The 13,380-nt window shown below is 44.7% G+C and overlaps 1 protein-coding gene and 1 long non-coding RNA gene across 2 annotated transcripts in view; one reads left to right on the top strand and one right to left on the bottom strand.

Moving 5' to 3' along the window:
- LOC142496122 (uncharacterized) overlaps positions 1–13,380 on the top strand; it is a 47,385-nt gene that overhangs the window by 10,433 nt on the left and 23,572 nt on the right. The gene's annotated exons all lie outside the window — the stretch shown is intronic.
- The window catches only part of LOC142496121 (aldo-keto reductase family 1 member C3-like), a 39,721-nt gene that overhangs the window by 14,669 nt on the left and 11,672 nt on the right, over positions 1–13,380 (bottom strand). The window contains exons 4-5 of the mRNA XM_075602548.1: positions 7,243–7,320; positions 5,004–5,126 (exon numbers count right to left, since the gene is read on the bottom strand). Of these exons, the coding sequence (XP_075458663.1) occupies positions 5,004–5,126; positions 7,243–7,320 (201 nt within the window). The remainder of the gene's footprint in view (positions 1–5,003; positions 5,127–7,242; positions 7,321–13,380) is intronic.

Raw genomic sequence — 13,380 nt, 5'->3', positions numbered from 1 at the left:
TGAGTTTGGCGGGGTCCATGGAGAACCCAACGTCCGAGACAATGTAACCGAGAAATGAAGTAGAACTTCTGTGAAATTGGCATTTCTCCAATTTGGCATACAAGTGGTTCTCCCGGAGGCGGACTAGTACCTGCTTGACATGGGTAATATGCCCTGGGAGTGATTTGGAAAAGATTAGAATATCGTCGAGATATACGATCATGAAGTGTTTGAGAATGTCTCTGAAAATCTCGTTAACAAAATCTTGAAAAACCGCTGGAGCATTGCAAAGGCCAAACGGCAGGACCAAGTACTCATAGTGGCCGTCTCGCGTGTTGAATGCCGTTTTCCACTCGTCGCCCTGCCGAATCCTCACCAAGTTTTAGGCGCCCCGAAGATCTAGCTTGGTGAAAATTGTTGCTCCCTGTAAACGGTCAAAAAATTCTGAGATTAATGGTAGGGGGTATCGATTCTTGAGGGTAATCTTGTTCAAGCCTCTATAGCCGATGCAAGGGCGGAAGGTGCCATCTTTCTTTTTTACAAAAAAGAATCCCCGGCAGGGGAAGAAGACTTGCGTATGAACCCCTTTTTTAGATTCTCCTGCATGTAATCAGACATGGCTCTGGTTTCAGGGAGAGAAAGTGGGTAGGATCTCCCTCTGGGAAGAGTGGAACCGGGTAGAAGGTCGATAGGACAATCAAAGGATCTGTGTGGAGGTAATACCTCGGATTTGGTCTTGTCAAAGACATCACAGAAATTCAGGTAGACCTTAGGTAAGGAGGCTTGCTCCACCACGGGTGTTGTCAGACTGTAAATCTGTTGCTTCGAGGGAGCACAGGACGTGGCACACTGGGTGTTCCAAGTGATGGGCCGCTTGTTGGTCCAGTTGATGAGAGGATTGTGGCGTTGAAACCACGGAAGACCTAGGATAACCTCTACAGAAGGCGAGTGGATGACGTCGAGTGAAATCCTCTCCACATGGGTCCCGTCAATAGAGAGAGACAGTTCAATGGTCCGAAGGACAATGAAGGCCGGTTGGAGTGGCCTTCCATCGATGGCCTCTAACCCCACGGGGTCCTTCCTCTTGATGAGTGGAATGTTGTTCCTTGCAGAGCGCAATGAGTTCCTCCAAATCGGATGGTCGTTCTTGAGCAGCAAGTTCGTCCTTGAGCGACTCCGAGAGACCTTGCCAAAAGACGGAGGACAGGGCCTCGTTATTCCAGCCCATCTCAGAAGCAATGGTGTGAAATTCCAGGGCATACCTGGCCACTGGGCGGGTCCCTTGGGTGATGTGGAAGAGGGAAGAGGCAGCCGTCATTCTACGCCCAGGGGTGTCGAAGACACGACGAAATTCCTTGGCGAATAGCCCGGTATCTTGTGTGAGATCCGTCCTCTGCTCCCAGATGGGGGAGACCCAAGCCAAGGCATCACCTGTGAGAAGAGAAACAATGTAGGCTATTTTGGATCTTGCAGAGGAGAAGCGAGCGGGTGTCATCTCGAATCGGATGAAACATTGGTTTAAGAACCCGCGACATTCCAAGTGGTCTCCAGAAAATTGGTTGGGTGACGGGAGTTGGGGTTCGGAAGACGAAGTGGGAGGAATAAAGGGAGTGGGAGCGGAAATGTTCTGCACCTGGACCGTAAGGGATCTAACATCCTGCTGCAGTGAATCCATGCGGCGGCTGGACTGGTCCAAAAATGTCTCCAATTTGGAAAACATGGTGGCATGTGACGCCAAGATGTTTCCCACCTCAGAGGGGTCTATTTCTGTGGGGCTGAGCATACTGTCACGCTATGCCCACCACAAACTAGACGAGACCCTCGGTACTGAGGTGGGAATAGAGAAAACACCACCGACAGGCACGGGGATCCGGTCTGGAGTGTGTGTAGTTGATCTCGCGGGCCAGGAGCAGGGAGAGTAGAATAGTCGTAATACTTGCCGAGGTGAGGGTAGGAGAAGTCCGGAACATTGGAGGTACTAGTCGCTGGGGTCGGTGCAGGAGAAGGTAGAATGGTCGAGGGCCGAGTTCAGGTTAGGAGAGTTGCGGAGGGTCGAGGATAGCCAAGGTCGGGGTTCCAGAGAAGCGGTGGTCCAAAGGCAAGTCAAGGTCGGTAAACGGGAGATCAAACAAGACAAGGCAGGATATCTACGAGACAAGAGAGGTAAGCACAGGAACAGGAAGCTTACTGCACCGACACACTTTATTCGAGCAAATACTCAGTATGTACCTGGCAGATACCTGGAATGCGCCGCTCCTCACCTCTGACAAGCCCCGTTGCGTTTGCCTTCCCAGCCTGGGTTCATGCCTGGCTGACGGGCGGCTGATCTGTTAAATGATAATGATTAGGATTTAATAGGCTGCAATGCTTCGCGTGTCTACCAGATGGCATAAATTCATGAATTGTAATGCAGTTTATATATATATACTGTGCAGTATTGCAGCCAGCGGGAATAAAATGCTTCAATCCCTGCCTGGAAAATAACCCAATGCACTCGGGCAGAAAACAGTCACAAACCTCAATACACCCGGGTATACCCGAATTCGTGGGACTAGCCGAGCTCGAATAAAGTGTGTCGCCAGTGTATGCTCAGCCGATGTGCCAGTTGCACTGCTGAGCCTAAATAGGTGAGACGGTCCAATCCGAACCGGAGGCGGAACCGGGGGAGTGTCAGTGCGGAGCCAGTGATAGGCTAAGCTAAGGAAGCCAGGTGAGGGTGCTGAGGGCAATCAGTGCCTGTTGCCACGGAGCGGGGGTGTGTGGCGCGCGCCGCGCACAGGGAGTGTGCGCCACAATCCGGAGGCGGGAACTCCCGCTGTGACCACAGCCCACGTGCGCCCGCGTGGAAACACCATCCAGCGCGAGGATAAGCCGCGTGCATGCACGGAGGAAGCGCGAGTCCTGAGCCCCATCAGCGGCCTTCAGAGCAGGTTGGAGGGCTGTGCGCCTGCGGGTAAAGGTGCGTGGCACCTGGCTCCTGACAAAGTTATAGATAGATTAGTAATGAATCTCAATGCACTGCAGCCTCACCAACACCTCCACTGTCATAAATACCGCAAATCAATCACATCAACATTCAGCCTCAAGGGAAGAAAAAATATGTATATATTTTAATTCTTTTTAAATCATGTTTAACGCCAGATTCTTTACACACCTGTGTGATTAGATTTGTTTTATTCATTGTAGGATTGAAGGAGTGGTTCAGTGAGTAATGAGACTGACTGACACTGAGATTGCTGCAGGGGAGCCTGGTTCAATTCCCGGTGTCGGCTCCTTGTGACCTTGGGCAAGTCACTTTATCTCCTTGTGCCTCAGGCACCAAAAACATAGATTGTAAGCTCTACGGGGCAGGGACCTGTGCCTGCAAAATGTCTCTGTAAAGCGCTGCGTACAATTAGCAGCGCTATACAAGAACATGCTATTATTATTATTATTATTATTGTCCCACTTATGAATACAGTAAGTCATTTTTTCTCATTGTCCGGCTATTTATTAAACCCTCTGCTGTCAGGAGGTATTAGGAACACATTGCGCCGGTCATGAGGAAGATACAAGGTACAGCTTCTAACACTACCAGAAAAGCCTGCAATGTCATTAATATATTCAATTAATACACAGTTTATAGGGAACCTCATCTTACATTATAACAGGACCGCTGACAGGGGGGAGAGCCAGGACAACTGTCCCGGGCCTGGTGGCTGCAGGAGGCCAAGCAGGCTGGCGCTGGCAGTTGAGCCCAGCTAAAAGTCTGACCTAACATCAGCATCCAGCTGCCAGGCCCCAGCTCTCTCCTCCCCTGCAGCGGGCCTCTCTCTCCTCCCCTGCAACGGGCCTCTCTCTCCTCCCCTGTAACTGGCATCTCTCTCTCCTCCCCTGCAGTGGACCCAGCCTCCGGTGTAAGACCCGCCCCAGCGCACGAGAAGTTGGGTCCAATCTACAGATCGTGCAGCACAGGAGGCCTCTCCGCCCCAAGAGAAGGGGTGGTGTACTGTATGTGTCTGTGTTTTGGTGGAGGCTGTGTAATAGGGGATTTATTATGTTGGTTGTTTTGTTGGATTGGGGGGGGGTGAGAGGGGGAGAGGTGGAGGAGAGAGAGAGGTGGGAGAGAGAAATGGAGGATGTGAGAGATTGGGGTCTCACAAGGCCGCTGATACTGGGGGTGGGAGGGGGCAGTAGAAACTCTAGTCCAGGGAAAGCTGCCTGTGGCCCTGCACTATAACACCCAACACATATTCTGTCATTCTCTTGATTTCTTCTCAGTAAACGGGGTTAATGAATTCTACCTGAAAAAGAAAGAATCCAACTATATATTTTCAATATTCCCATAAATAGTACAATCATCTAACCTGAAAGTAATAAGAGTGGTTGCTACTTGTGTGTCCAGGGACATGTGCAGATATAAGGTATGTTTAGTTCTTGGTTTGTTTTGGAGATGCCCTACTGATGGTGGAAGAACTTCCACAGATCAACATCCGACTCCAGGGTCTCTCACAGATAATAAATAATTTCACTGAATGGCATAAAAGCCTCTGAAGTGCCAGCTCTTGTGCAAATCCCTGAACACCGCAGTGCGCCCATTGGTCTGACTTACACATATACACACGTGACATTGTTCCCCTGGGTACATACAGTATGCCGTTATAACCCAGAATATCACAGAGTTTTCATAGGGTTCACAGGCAGTGTCGGGGCACTTATATTAATAATAAGGTGATGTAAGCACTCCTATAGATATACATTGTGTTTATTTCTCCGATGTTTCGGTTCTTATTGGAACATTTCACAGGAGAAGATTAATTGATATAAAAACTACAATAAATATATTTTTAAACAAGAAAATGTGCTGAAAAAAATAATAATCACAGAACTCCCTCCCTGTCAGAAACCTGCAACGTTTCTGATAATCACTATATGGAGTTTCTTTGTTTAATTGTAAGAAAATGTGGCAGAATACTGCAGCCCCGTGTACTGTATGTATACATATACCTGCTACTGGAGATTATGAAGGATGTAGAAGTAGTTACCTGGTTACATACGGGCTTGTGCTTCAGTCCCGGTTTGTTGAGGATCAGTTCCAGCTGTCTGCGGTTAAAGTTGGAGACTCCAATGGACTTCACCAGTCCTGCGTCTTTACACGCCTCCAGAGCCTGGAAAAGCACTAGTTCGTTTAGAGTCACAGGGGGTTATTTATTATTTATAAAATATTTTACCAGAAAATAATGCATCAAATGTTACCTCAGCATCCATATACAGTAGGATAGTATCATCAGCACATATGTGCAGAGAAGTTGTTTTACAAACTGTGGGTAGGTCATTTATTAAGACAGACAAAAGTACAGGCAGTCTTCGGTTATCCGACACAATGCGTTACTCAAAATAGCGTTGGATAGCGAAACGTCTTAAAGCTAAACACGTTTTCCCATAGAAACACTGTTTAAATGGAAGGTTCCGTTCCTGAAGGCATTTTTAAACACTAAAATACACCAAATAATTTAAGCAGGCAATAAGATATGCAGCACACACAAATTATATAGTGTACATACTCTATTTTACATATATAATATCACAATGTATAATATAATAATATATATTATATAGCAGAATATAATATTATATAATATATATATTATATACACATAAACAACTTTGCAAAGAATCGTAAGAGCGTTGGATAAACCGTTTTGGCGTTGTAAAAATGAACATAGGTATGCATTGCATAGCGTTGGATAAGCCATTCTATGTAAAACGAGGACTTCCTGTAAGGGTCACCAGAACAGAGCCTTGGGGAACCGCACAGGTAATTTCCCAGCGGTTAGAGTTGGAGCCTGAGATTGATGTCTGCTGGGATCTTCCTGATAAATAAGAGTTAAAACAGTTTACAGTATGTGGTCCAATACCAGAGCACTGGAGCTTGTTTATCATAACAGCGTGGTCAACAGTATCACAAGTCTTTGCAAAATCTAGGATATTGCACCAGTCAACTGTCCATGTTCCATCCACACTGGATCTCAGTGCAAATGTTTAAAGCTGCAGTTCAAGCTCCCGTTTTTTATTTATTTTTTTTAGTTTTTTTTTAACTTCAATAGTTTCATGTAAGCAATCTCTACTTACCTAAAGAACTGCATAGCTGCAGGTCAATTCGTTCTCAGTCTATTGATCGGCAAAGTTTGGCGACATCTTTAAATATGGGGAATGTAAATGGTTGCTATAGGAACAGGCATGCTTGTTAAAATATAAATACAAGAAAATTGGTCTTTCAAAGTTGTTCTTTTTTTAAAACAGAAAATGCTAAAAGTATTTTTTCTTACTACAGAACTGATTTATTTAAAAAAACACACATGCAGGATATTGCCTGAACTGCAGCTTTAAGGGGCGTTACTGTGAAGTGATTTGGTTGGAAGTCAGTTTAGCATTGACTAAGAAGAATTCGAATTCTTATAAAAGTTGTTTAGTTTGGAATGAACATTTTTTTTCCATGACTTTGGATGCCAGAGGTTAGAATAGAGATAAGTCTGTAGTTTGAGACAATATATTTGTCCCCACTTTTGAAGACAGGGATAACTCTGGTGGTTTTCCAGGCCTTAGGGATTTGGCCAGAAAACAAAAGTGAGTTGATTATGGAGGCAATTGGTTTAGCAATGACGGGGGCACCAAGACGTAGGAACTTATATTGCAATTGGTCAGGCCCTCATTGATTGTACAGGAGCTCCTAAAGCTAAACAATCTCCTTTTCAGACACTGGGCTAAATTGAAATTCATTATACAGGGCAATAAACTGCAATAGTGCCGATCGGGGCACTATTGCACAGAAACTCATATGGACTTCAAATGGACATTTTCATGCGATACGACAATTTAATTAAGAACTCCCACATTCTACTAATGATTTCTAACCTTATTCCATACAAGGGTAAGTATACTCTATATTAGCGGTGCCCTGGGAGGGGGGGGGGGTTCTGGGGGGGCACGTGGAAGATATAGATGTCCAGTGCTCTCCCCCAGGCATTTAAATTAAATGTCGGGGACCGCGGGAGGCCTCTAAAATACACTTATCTTCCCTTCCTGCGACACATCGTCCTGGTAACCCGGCATCAAATGGTGCCCCGGGATCACATGACCCCGCGTGTCATTTGAGGCCAGGGGTGAGCATGGGGGGGAAATAAAGATATGAGATTGGTGCTACTGTTTGTGTCTATGAACTGGAACCACTGATCCAACAGACACATTGTCCGTGTTACTGGCTCCTGTGTGTACACTCCGTACCTCCCAGGTATCTCGAATATCTGTGTTGTGATATATACTGCAGCCTTTTTCATCCACAGGAAAGAGGTCCTCTCCAGGCTTAAAAAGAAATGATAATAATGTATATTATAACATTCAGGGATTTATTCAGCCTATTTTTTTTTAATGTTGAGCCCCACTGAAAAGGTGCATTCCCAAGTTTACAAAAACAACATTTTGTAAAAAGAATTTAACAATTTAATTGTCTTCCTTAAACAAATGTAACCATGCTTAAAGCAAATATTTGTCCGATTTGTGTTTCTTTAGAAAGTTATTACAAATCCCTTTTCATCCGAGTCTCTAACTGGGAGAGAGTTTGTCAATTACGTGTTTCCTCTGCGGACCCACCCTGTGCTTATCAGCGTGGTAAAAATAGATGAAAGGTGAGAGGGGGCTTTGCCTGTGCAAACTCTTGTTGATCACACATTGACATCACACAAAAGGGAGCAGCCCGGGGAAATCAAACCCCTCCTATGTCTTAGCTCACCATCCTTACAAATAGATTTAACATACTTATTGGTACCTGAGCTTGGTAAAATAAAGGCATTAATCAGCCAAATGTGGCCCCTTAAATAGGTTACTGTCCGGAGGGCACAATAGTTCTAGGGACCTTAAAAACAGGTCAGGTTTTCCAGATATCCCAGCTTCAGCACAGGTGGTTCAATCAGAGCCACCTGTTCTGAAGCAGGGACCAACTGACCCACCAATGCTGAAGCTGGGATATCCTGAAAACTTGAGCTGTTGGGGCGGGGGGGGGGAGGGCTTGAGGAGCTGAAAAGTGTTCCAGAAGTTGGGTGTTCGGTAAAAGAAGGAAGAGCTTCGTTATTGAACCTTGGAGCATAAGCAGGGTTCTGCAGACAGATCTAAGATAAGTGCTGTATACAGTAGGGGGTAGAAGTCTGCTCAGATAATTGAGTAACTTGTCCAGTATTTGAAGGCAAGACAGGAAAAATGTACGTTGCTTCTGGACTCAAGGGAAAGCAAACCTAGTCCAATGTTATATGTTGTAGTTACATAAGAAAAAATGACAAATTATATTTGACAGAATGTCAAGTATATATCTTAATATATAAAATCGAAAGGTTGGTACTAGCTGCGGTGAATCTGATTGGTCCTCAGCCTCTGGCAAATCAGATTGGTGGCTCTATGACGTCACCCGGCTCTATGACGTCACCCAACTCTCTCTCTCTCTCTCTCCCCCTCCCTCTCCCCCACTGGCTCCCGGACGGAGGGGAAGCGCGGCGCGGCCCTCCTACCCCAGCCGCCAACGCTCACTTCCCTCCCTCCCCGGCGGGGGGACAGGCAGTGGGCAGGCAGCCTCCGGAAGGACCCCCTTCCTCTTGCAGCTGCCCCCGGTAAGATGGCGGAGCACAGCGGACAGGTGTGGTATTCAGTCGGGAGAGAGGGGGGGAGGGAGTCAGGAGAAAGGGGGGGGGAGTCAGGAGAGAGGTTGGGGGAGAGAGTCAGGAGAGAGGGGGGGGGGAGAGAGGGGGGAGAGGGAGTCAGGAGAGAGGGGGGGAGAGGGAGTCAGGAGAGAGGGGGGGAGGGAGAGAGGGAGTCAGGAGAGAGGGGGGGAGGGAGAGAGGGAGTCAGGAGAGAAGGGGGGGAAGCCTAAACAGCTGTGAAGAGGGGGGGAAGGGAGTTGAGAGGGAGGATGGGGGAAGCAGAACATTACATCACGGGCAACGCCGGGTATATCAGCTAGTATATATATATATATATAAAGCAGAAAATAGCCGTGTTAGTCCAGTTGCGATAGTGCAGAATAAATGAGTTCTTCAGTATTAGGTGATACCTTTTTTATTGGACTAACAATTCATGTCATAGGACATATCAGTATTGCTCGACCTGAAGAAGAGAGGATAACTCTCGAAAGCTTGTCCTATGACATAAATTGTTAGTCCAATAAAAAAGGTATCACCTAATACTGAAGAACTCATTTATTCTGCAATATATATATATATATATATATATATATATATATATATATATATATATATATATATATATATATATACACATACATATATACATACACTATATTTATATATATTATAACAAGACAAACTGCCTGCAACAGACTAAGCAAATAATGAGCACTTAAATTAGTAATATAATAACCACTAACGGTGCTAGGGGCTAGAAGTAATATAACAAGGAAAAGAAAAAGAAGAGCGTCCCAACTCAGCACTCAAGTATACTCAGAACAAATATCAAAGAAAATTATGATTTATTTAACAGCACAAATAATCACACATAAAATACAAAAATATTAAAACAAACCCTGACATCCTCCTGTGATAGAATATGTATCAGACCTGTTATATATATATATATATATATATATATACTAGCTGAGAAACCCGGCGTTGCCCGGGATGTGAAGTGTGAATAAGTATGTGTAAATGTTGTATGTGAAAGTTGTAATGTGATGCCAATGTTATGTAATATTAGTTAGAATTGTGTTTGTAAATCAACAGTAGTAGAAAGCACATGTATATGAGGGCAAATGTTTGAAGTGTATGTTAGTTGTTACGGTAGTTATTTTTGAAAATGTTATTGTTGGAAATGCTTCTTGAAAGATGTGAATGTCCATTGTTGAGAGGAGTGTATTTGATGTAATGTTAAAGTGTGTGTTGTAAAATAATGTAGTAATAAAAGATGACAGTAGTGTATTGAGTGTCTTTCATTTTTTTGTAATTTCTTATGGCAATATGTAGAGTTCATGGAAATTGAGGAAAGTCAATGTTCATTGTAATGCTTGTTTGTAAACGACATTTTTGGTAGTTCCAGTTGGAGCAAAGATGTACAATTGTTGGGGGGATCCAACTCTAGAGCACGCAACATATAACTGGCCGTGGGAGAAACATGGTGATTCTAAGTTGATACCAGTGCACTTTATAGATTGTCCTTGTGCTTTGTTAATGGTGATAGCAAAAGCTAGTTTGATGGGGAACTGTAGCCGTTTGAAAGTAAAAGGCATGTCTGTAGGAATGAGTGTAATGCGGGGGATGAAGACATCTTGGCCTTTGGCGTTGCCAGTTAAGATAGTAGCTTCAATTAGGTTGGGCATCAATGTTTTTATGCACAGTCTGGTTCCATTACAAAGGTTAGGTGTGTGTAGGTTGCGAAGTAACATGATGGGTGCTCCAACTTTGAGGCGAAGATGATGTGGTGGCATCCCTGATGGTTCGAGGGAGTGTAGGAATTCAGGTGGATAGTTAACGGCTTCATCGCAATCCACAACTGTATCGATTGAGTTGTATTGAGTAATTGTGTTTGGAATAATGTCTTGAATTTGATGATTGATGTCATTGACAGAAGTATTTTTGGCAGCAAGGATGGCTCTTTCACAGAGCCACTGGTGGTTTGTGTAATTGTGTAAGAGATTTGGATAGACGTGATGTATGAGATCTTCAAGTGATGTCATCATGTGACAAAAATGTGTGGGAAAAGCAATTTCACCTGATGTTAAGTCAGTAGGTAAAGTGCCTTCACCTATTTGAAGAAGTGTGTGTGCAAAAAGTTGTTCATTTGAGTGGCCGAGAAGTTGGACTCGCATATTGGTTGTTAATGGAAAATGTTTGACATGTCGCCATAAAATAGAGGATTTAAGGCATGCATGAAGTTCGTCTGCTGGTGTGGATCGTGGTATGACTGGAAGTGTTTGTCTGAAATCACCAGCTAAAAGAATGACAGCACCACCCATTATTTGTTTATTGTTACGCAAGTCTTGCAAGGTTCTATTAAGGGCTTGAAGTGCTTTTTTATGCGCCATGGTACACTCATCCCAAACAATAAGTTTGCAAATTTGAAGAACACGGGCTTGGCCAGATGTCTTGGTAATATTACATGTTGGGTTTTCTTCATGAGCAATGTTTAGTGGTAATTTAAGAGCTGAGTGCAGTTCTTCCTCCATCCATAAGAGTGGCTGCAATGCCAGATGATGCAAGTGCAAGTGCAACATGATTGTGCATTCTTATTTCTGCAAGGAGTAAATTTATGAGAAATGTTTTGCCTGTTCCACCTGGAGCATCAAGAAACAGGATTGCACCTTGTTCGTTGTTTATGTGCTGCATGATGTTGTCATAGGTGTTAAGTTGTTGTGGAATTAACATTGGTTTTCTTGTGGCAACATATTCTTGTAGTATGGAAATATTGTATTGTTTCTCTCGCATAAGGTCTGTATTGAGTACATCGTGATGATGACGTTGGGGAGCTTCTAGACCTAATTGAAGTAGTGTTTTGTTATTGATAGAGAGACATGTATCTTCTAACAATATGAGTACCTCGTTGAAAATGTCAGGTGAAAAGGTAACATTGAGTGATGGGTTGTGTCTCTGTGCTTTGTGAAGTATATCTTCACTCATGTGAGGTAGCGGGATAGGGGGAGGGACATTGGTGGCATGGTGTAGCGGGGTAGGGGGCCTCGCGGTCCGGTTGCGGTAGGGAGATGTGTGAGGTGCAGGAGATGTGAGGCGTGCTGTGCGGTTCGCGGGAGCTACACTGTGTGAGGTGAGGAGTATTTATTTGTGTTTGGTGTGCGTTTGTGTAGGTGTTGAAATGTTGTGTGTGTTTTTGTTTTGTGTTAATGTTGGCTGTGTGTGTGGCAGAATAGTGTGTGTATGTAATTATTGTGTGTGATTGTTGATTGTGTGGGGTGTGTGTGTGGATGAGTGAGTGTGTGATGTGATAGTGAGTGTGTGGTGTGTGAGTGTGTGTGTCAGTGTTGGTTAGTTGAGTGTTTGTGTGCAATAAATTAGACAGATGTGTAAATAGTAATGTTTTGTGTAAAATATGTTATTGAAAGGAAGAGGTGATTTATTGTGCTAGGTGTGTTAGTAGCGGAGGTGTTGTGTTGTTGTTAATGTTTGTGTGTGGTGGGATGTTGATGTGCAATGGGAGTGGGTGGTGAGACGTGTAAATGTGCATTGTATTCAGTGTAGTGTGTATGGTGAAGGGTAGGTAATTGGAACAGTGGGTTGGGTGTGTGTGTTTGTTTAGTGGTGGTTGTGTTGTGTGTGGTAGTTAAGGTTATGTTGAAGTGTTGTTTTGTGTGTTGTATCAGCAGAGGAGGTTGGTGTGTGTGTGTGAGTACGTGTGTTGCGTGGTTGAGGGCGTGTGGCGTTGCTGAGTGCGTGTGTGTGTGCATGTGTTTGTGTATTTGTGTGTGTGTTGTGTGTGATGGTGTGTGGTGTGTGTGAGAGCATGTGTGTATGTGGCGTGTGTGATGGCATGTGTGTGTGTATGACGCATGTTGTGTGTGTGACGTGTGTGAGTGCGTGTTGTTGGTCATAGACATGTTGTAAATTGCATGTTTTTGAGTGTAGTGTGTGTATTATGAGGGTGAAGGTGAGGTGTGATTTGTTGTTATGTGTGGCATAGAATGACAGGATGTTTGCGTGTGTGTGTGTGTGTGTATGAGGGGGTTTTGTGTGGGTGAGTGTTGTGTGTGAGTGGTGGTGTGAGAAGTGTTTTAGAATAAATTATACAGACAGTGAAATTGTTAGGAAAACATATTTTATTGTAAGGAACAGCTGAGTTTCAGTGGTAGGTGTTGTTATACAGTGTGTGAGGTAGCGGGAGTGACATTGGTGGCATGCTGTTTGACTGTAGTCCGCGGCGTCGCGGTCCGGTTGCGGAGGGAGATGTGTGAGATGCAGGAGATGTCAGGCGTGCTGGTTGTTCCGCGGGAGGTAGAGTGTGTGAGGTAGCGGGATAGCGGGAGTGACATCGGTGGCATGGTGTGGTGTGTGTGAGAGCATGTGTGTGTGTTGCTGGTGTGTGATGGCTTGTGTGTGTGTATGAGGCATGTTGTGTGTGTGACGTGTGTGAGTGCGTGTTGTTGGTCATACACATGTTAAAAATGGCATGTTTTTGAGTGTAGTGTGTGGCATAGAATGACAGGATGTTTGCGTGTGTGTGTGTGTATGTGGGGGTTTTGTGTGGGTGAGTGTTGTGTACTGCACCGACACACTTTATTCGAGCAAATACCCGGTATGTACCTGGCAGATACCTGGAATGCGCCGCTCCTCACCTCTGACAAGCCCCGTTGCATTTGCCTTCCCAGCCTGGGTTCATGCCTGGCTGATGGGCGGCTGATCTGTTAAATGATAATGA

Source organism: Ascaphus truei, chromosome 5 (assembly GCF_040206685.1).
Source record: "Ascaphus truei isolate aAscTru1 chromosome 5, aAscTru1.hap1, whole genome shotgun sequence".
NCBI lineage: Eukaryota > Metazoa > Chordata > Amphibia > Anura > Ascaphidae > Ascaphus > Ascaphus truei.
This window is presented reverse-complemented; position numbering and strand designations above follow the sequence as displayed.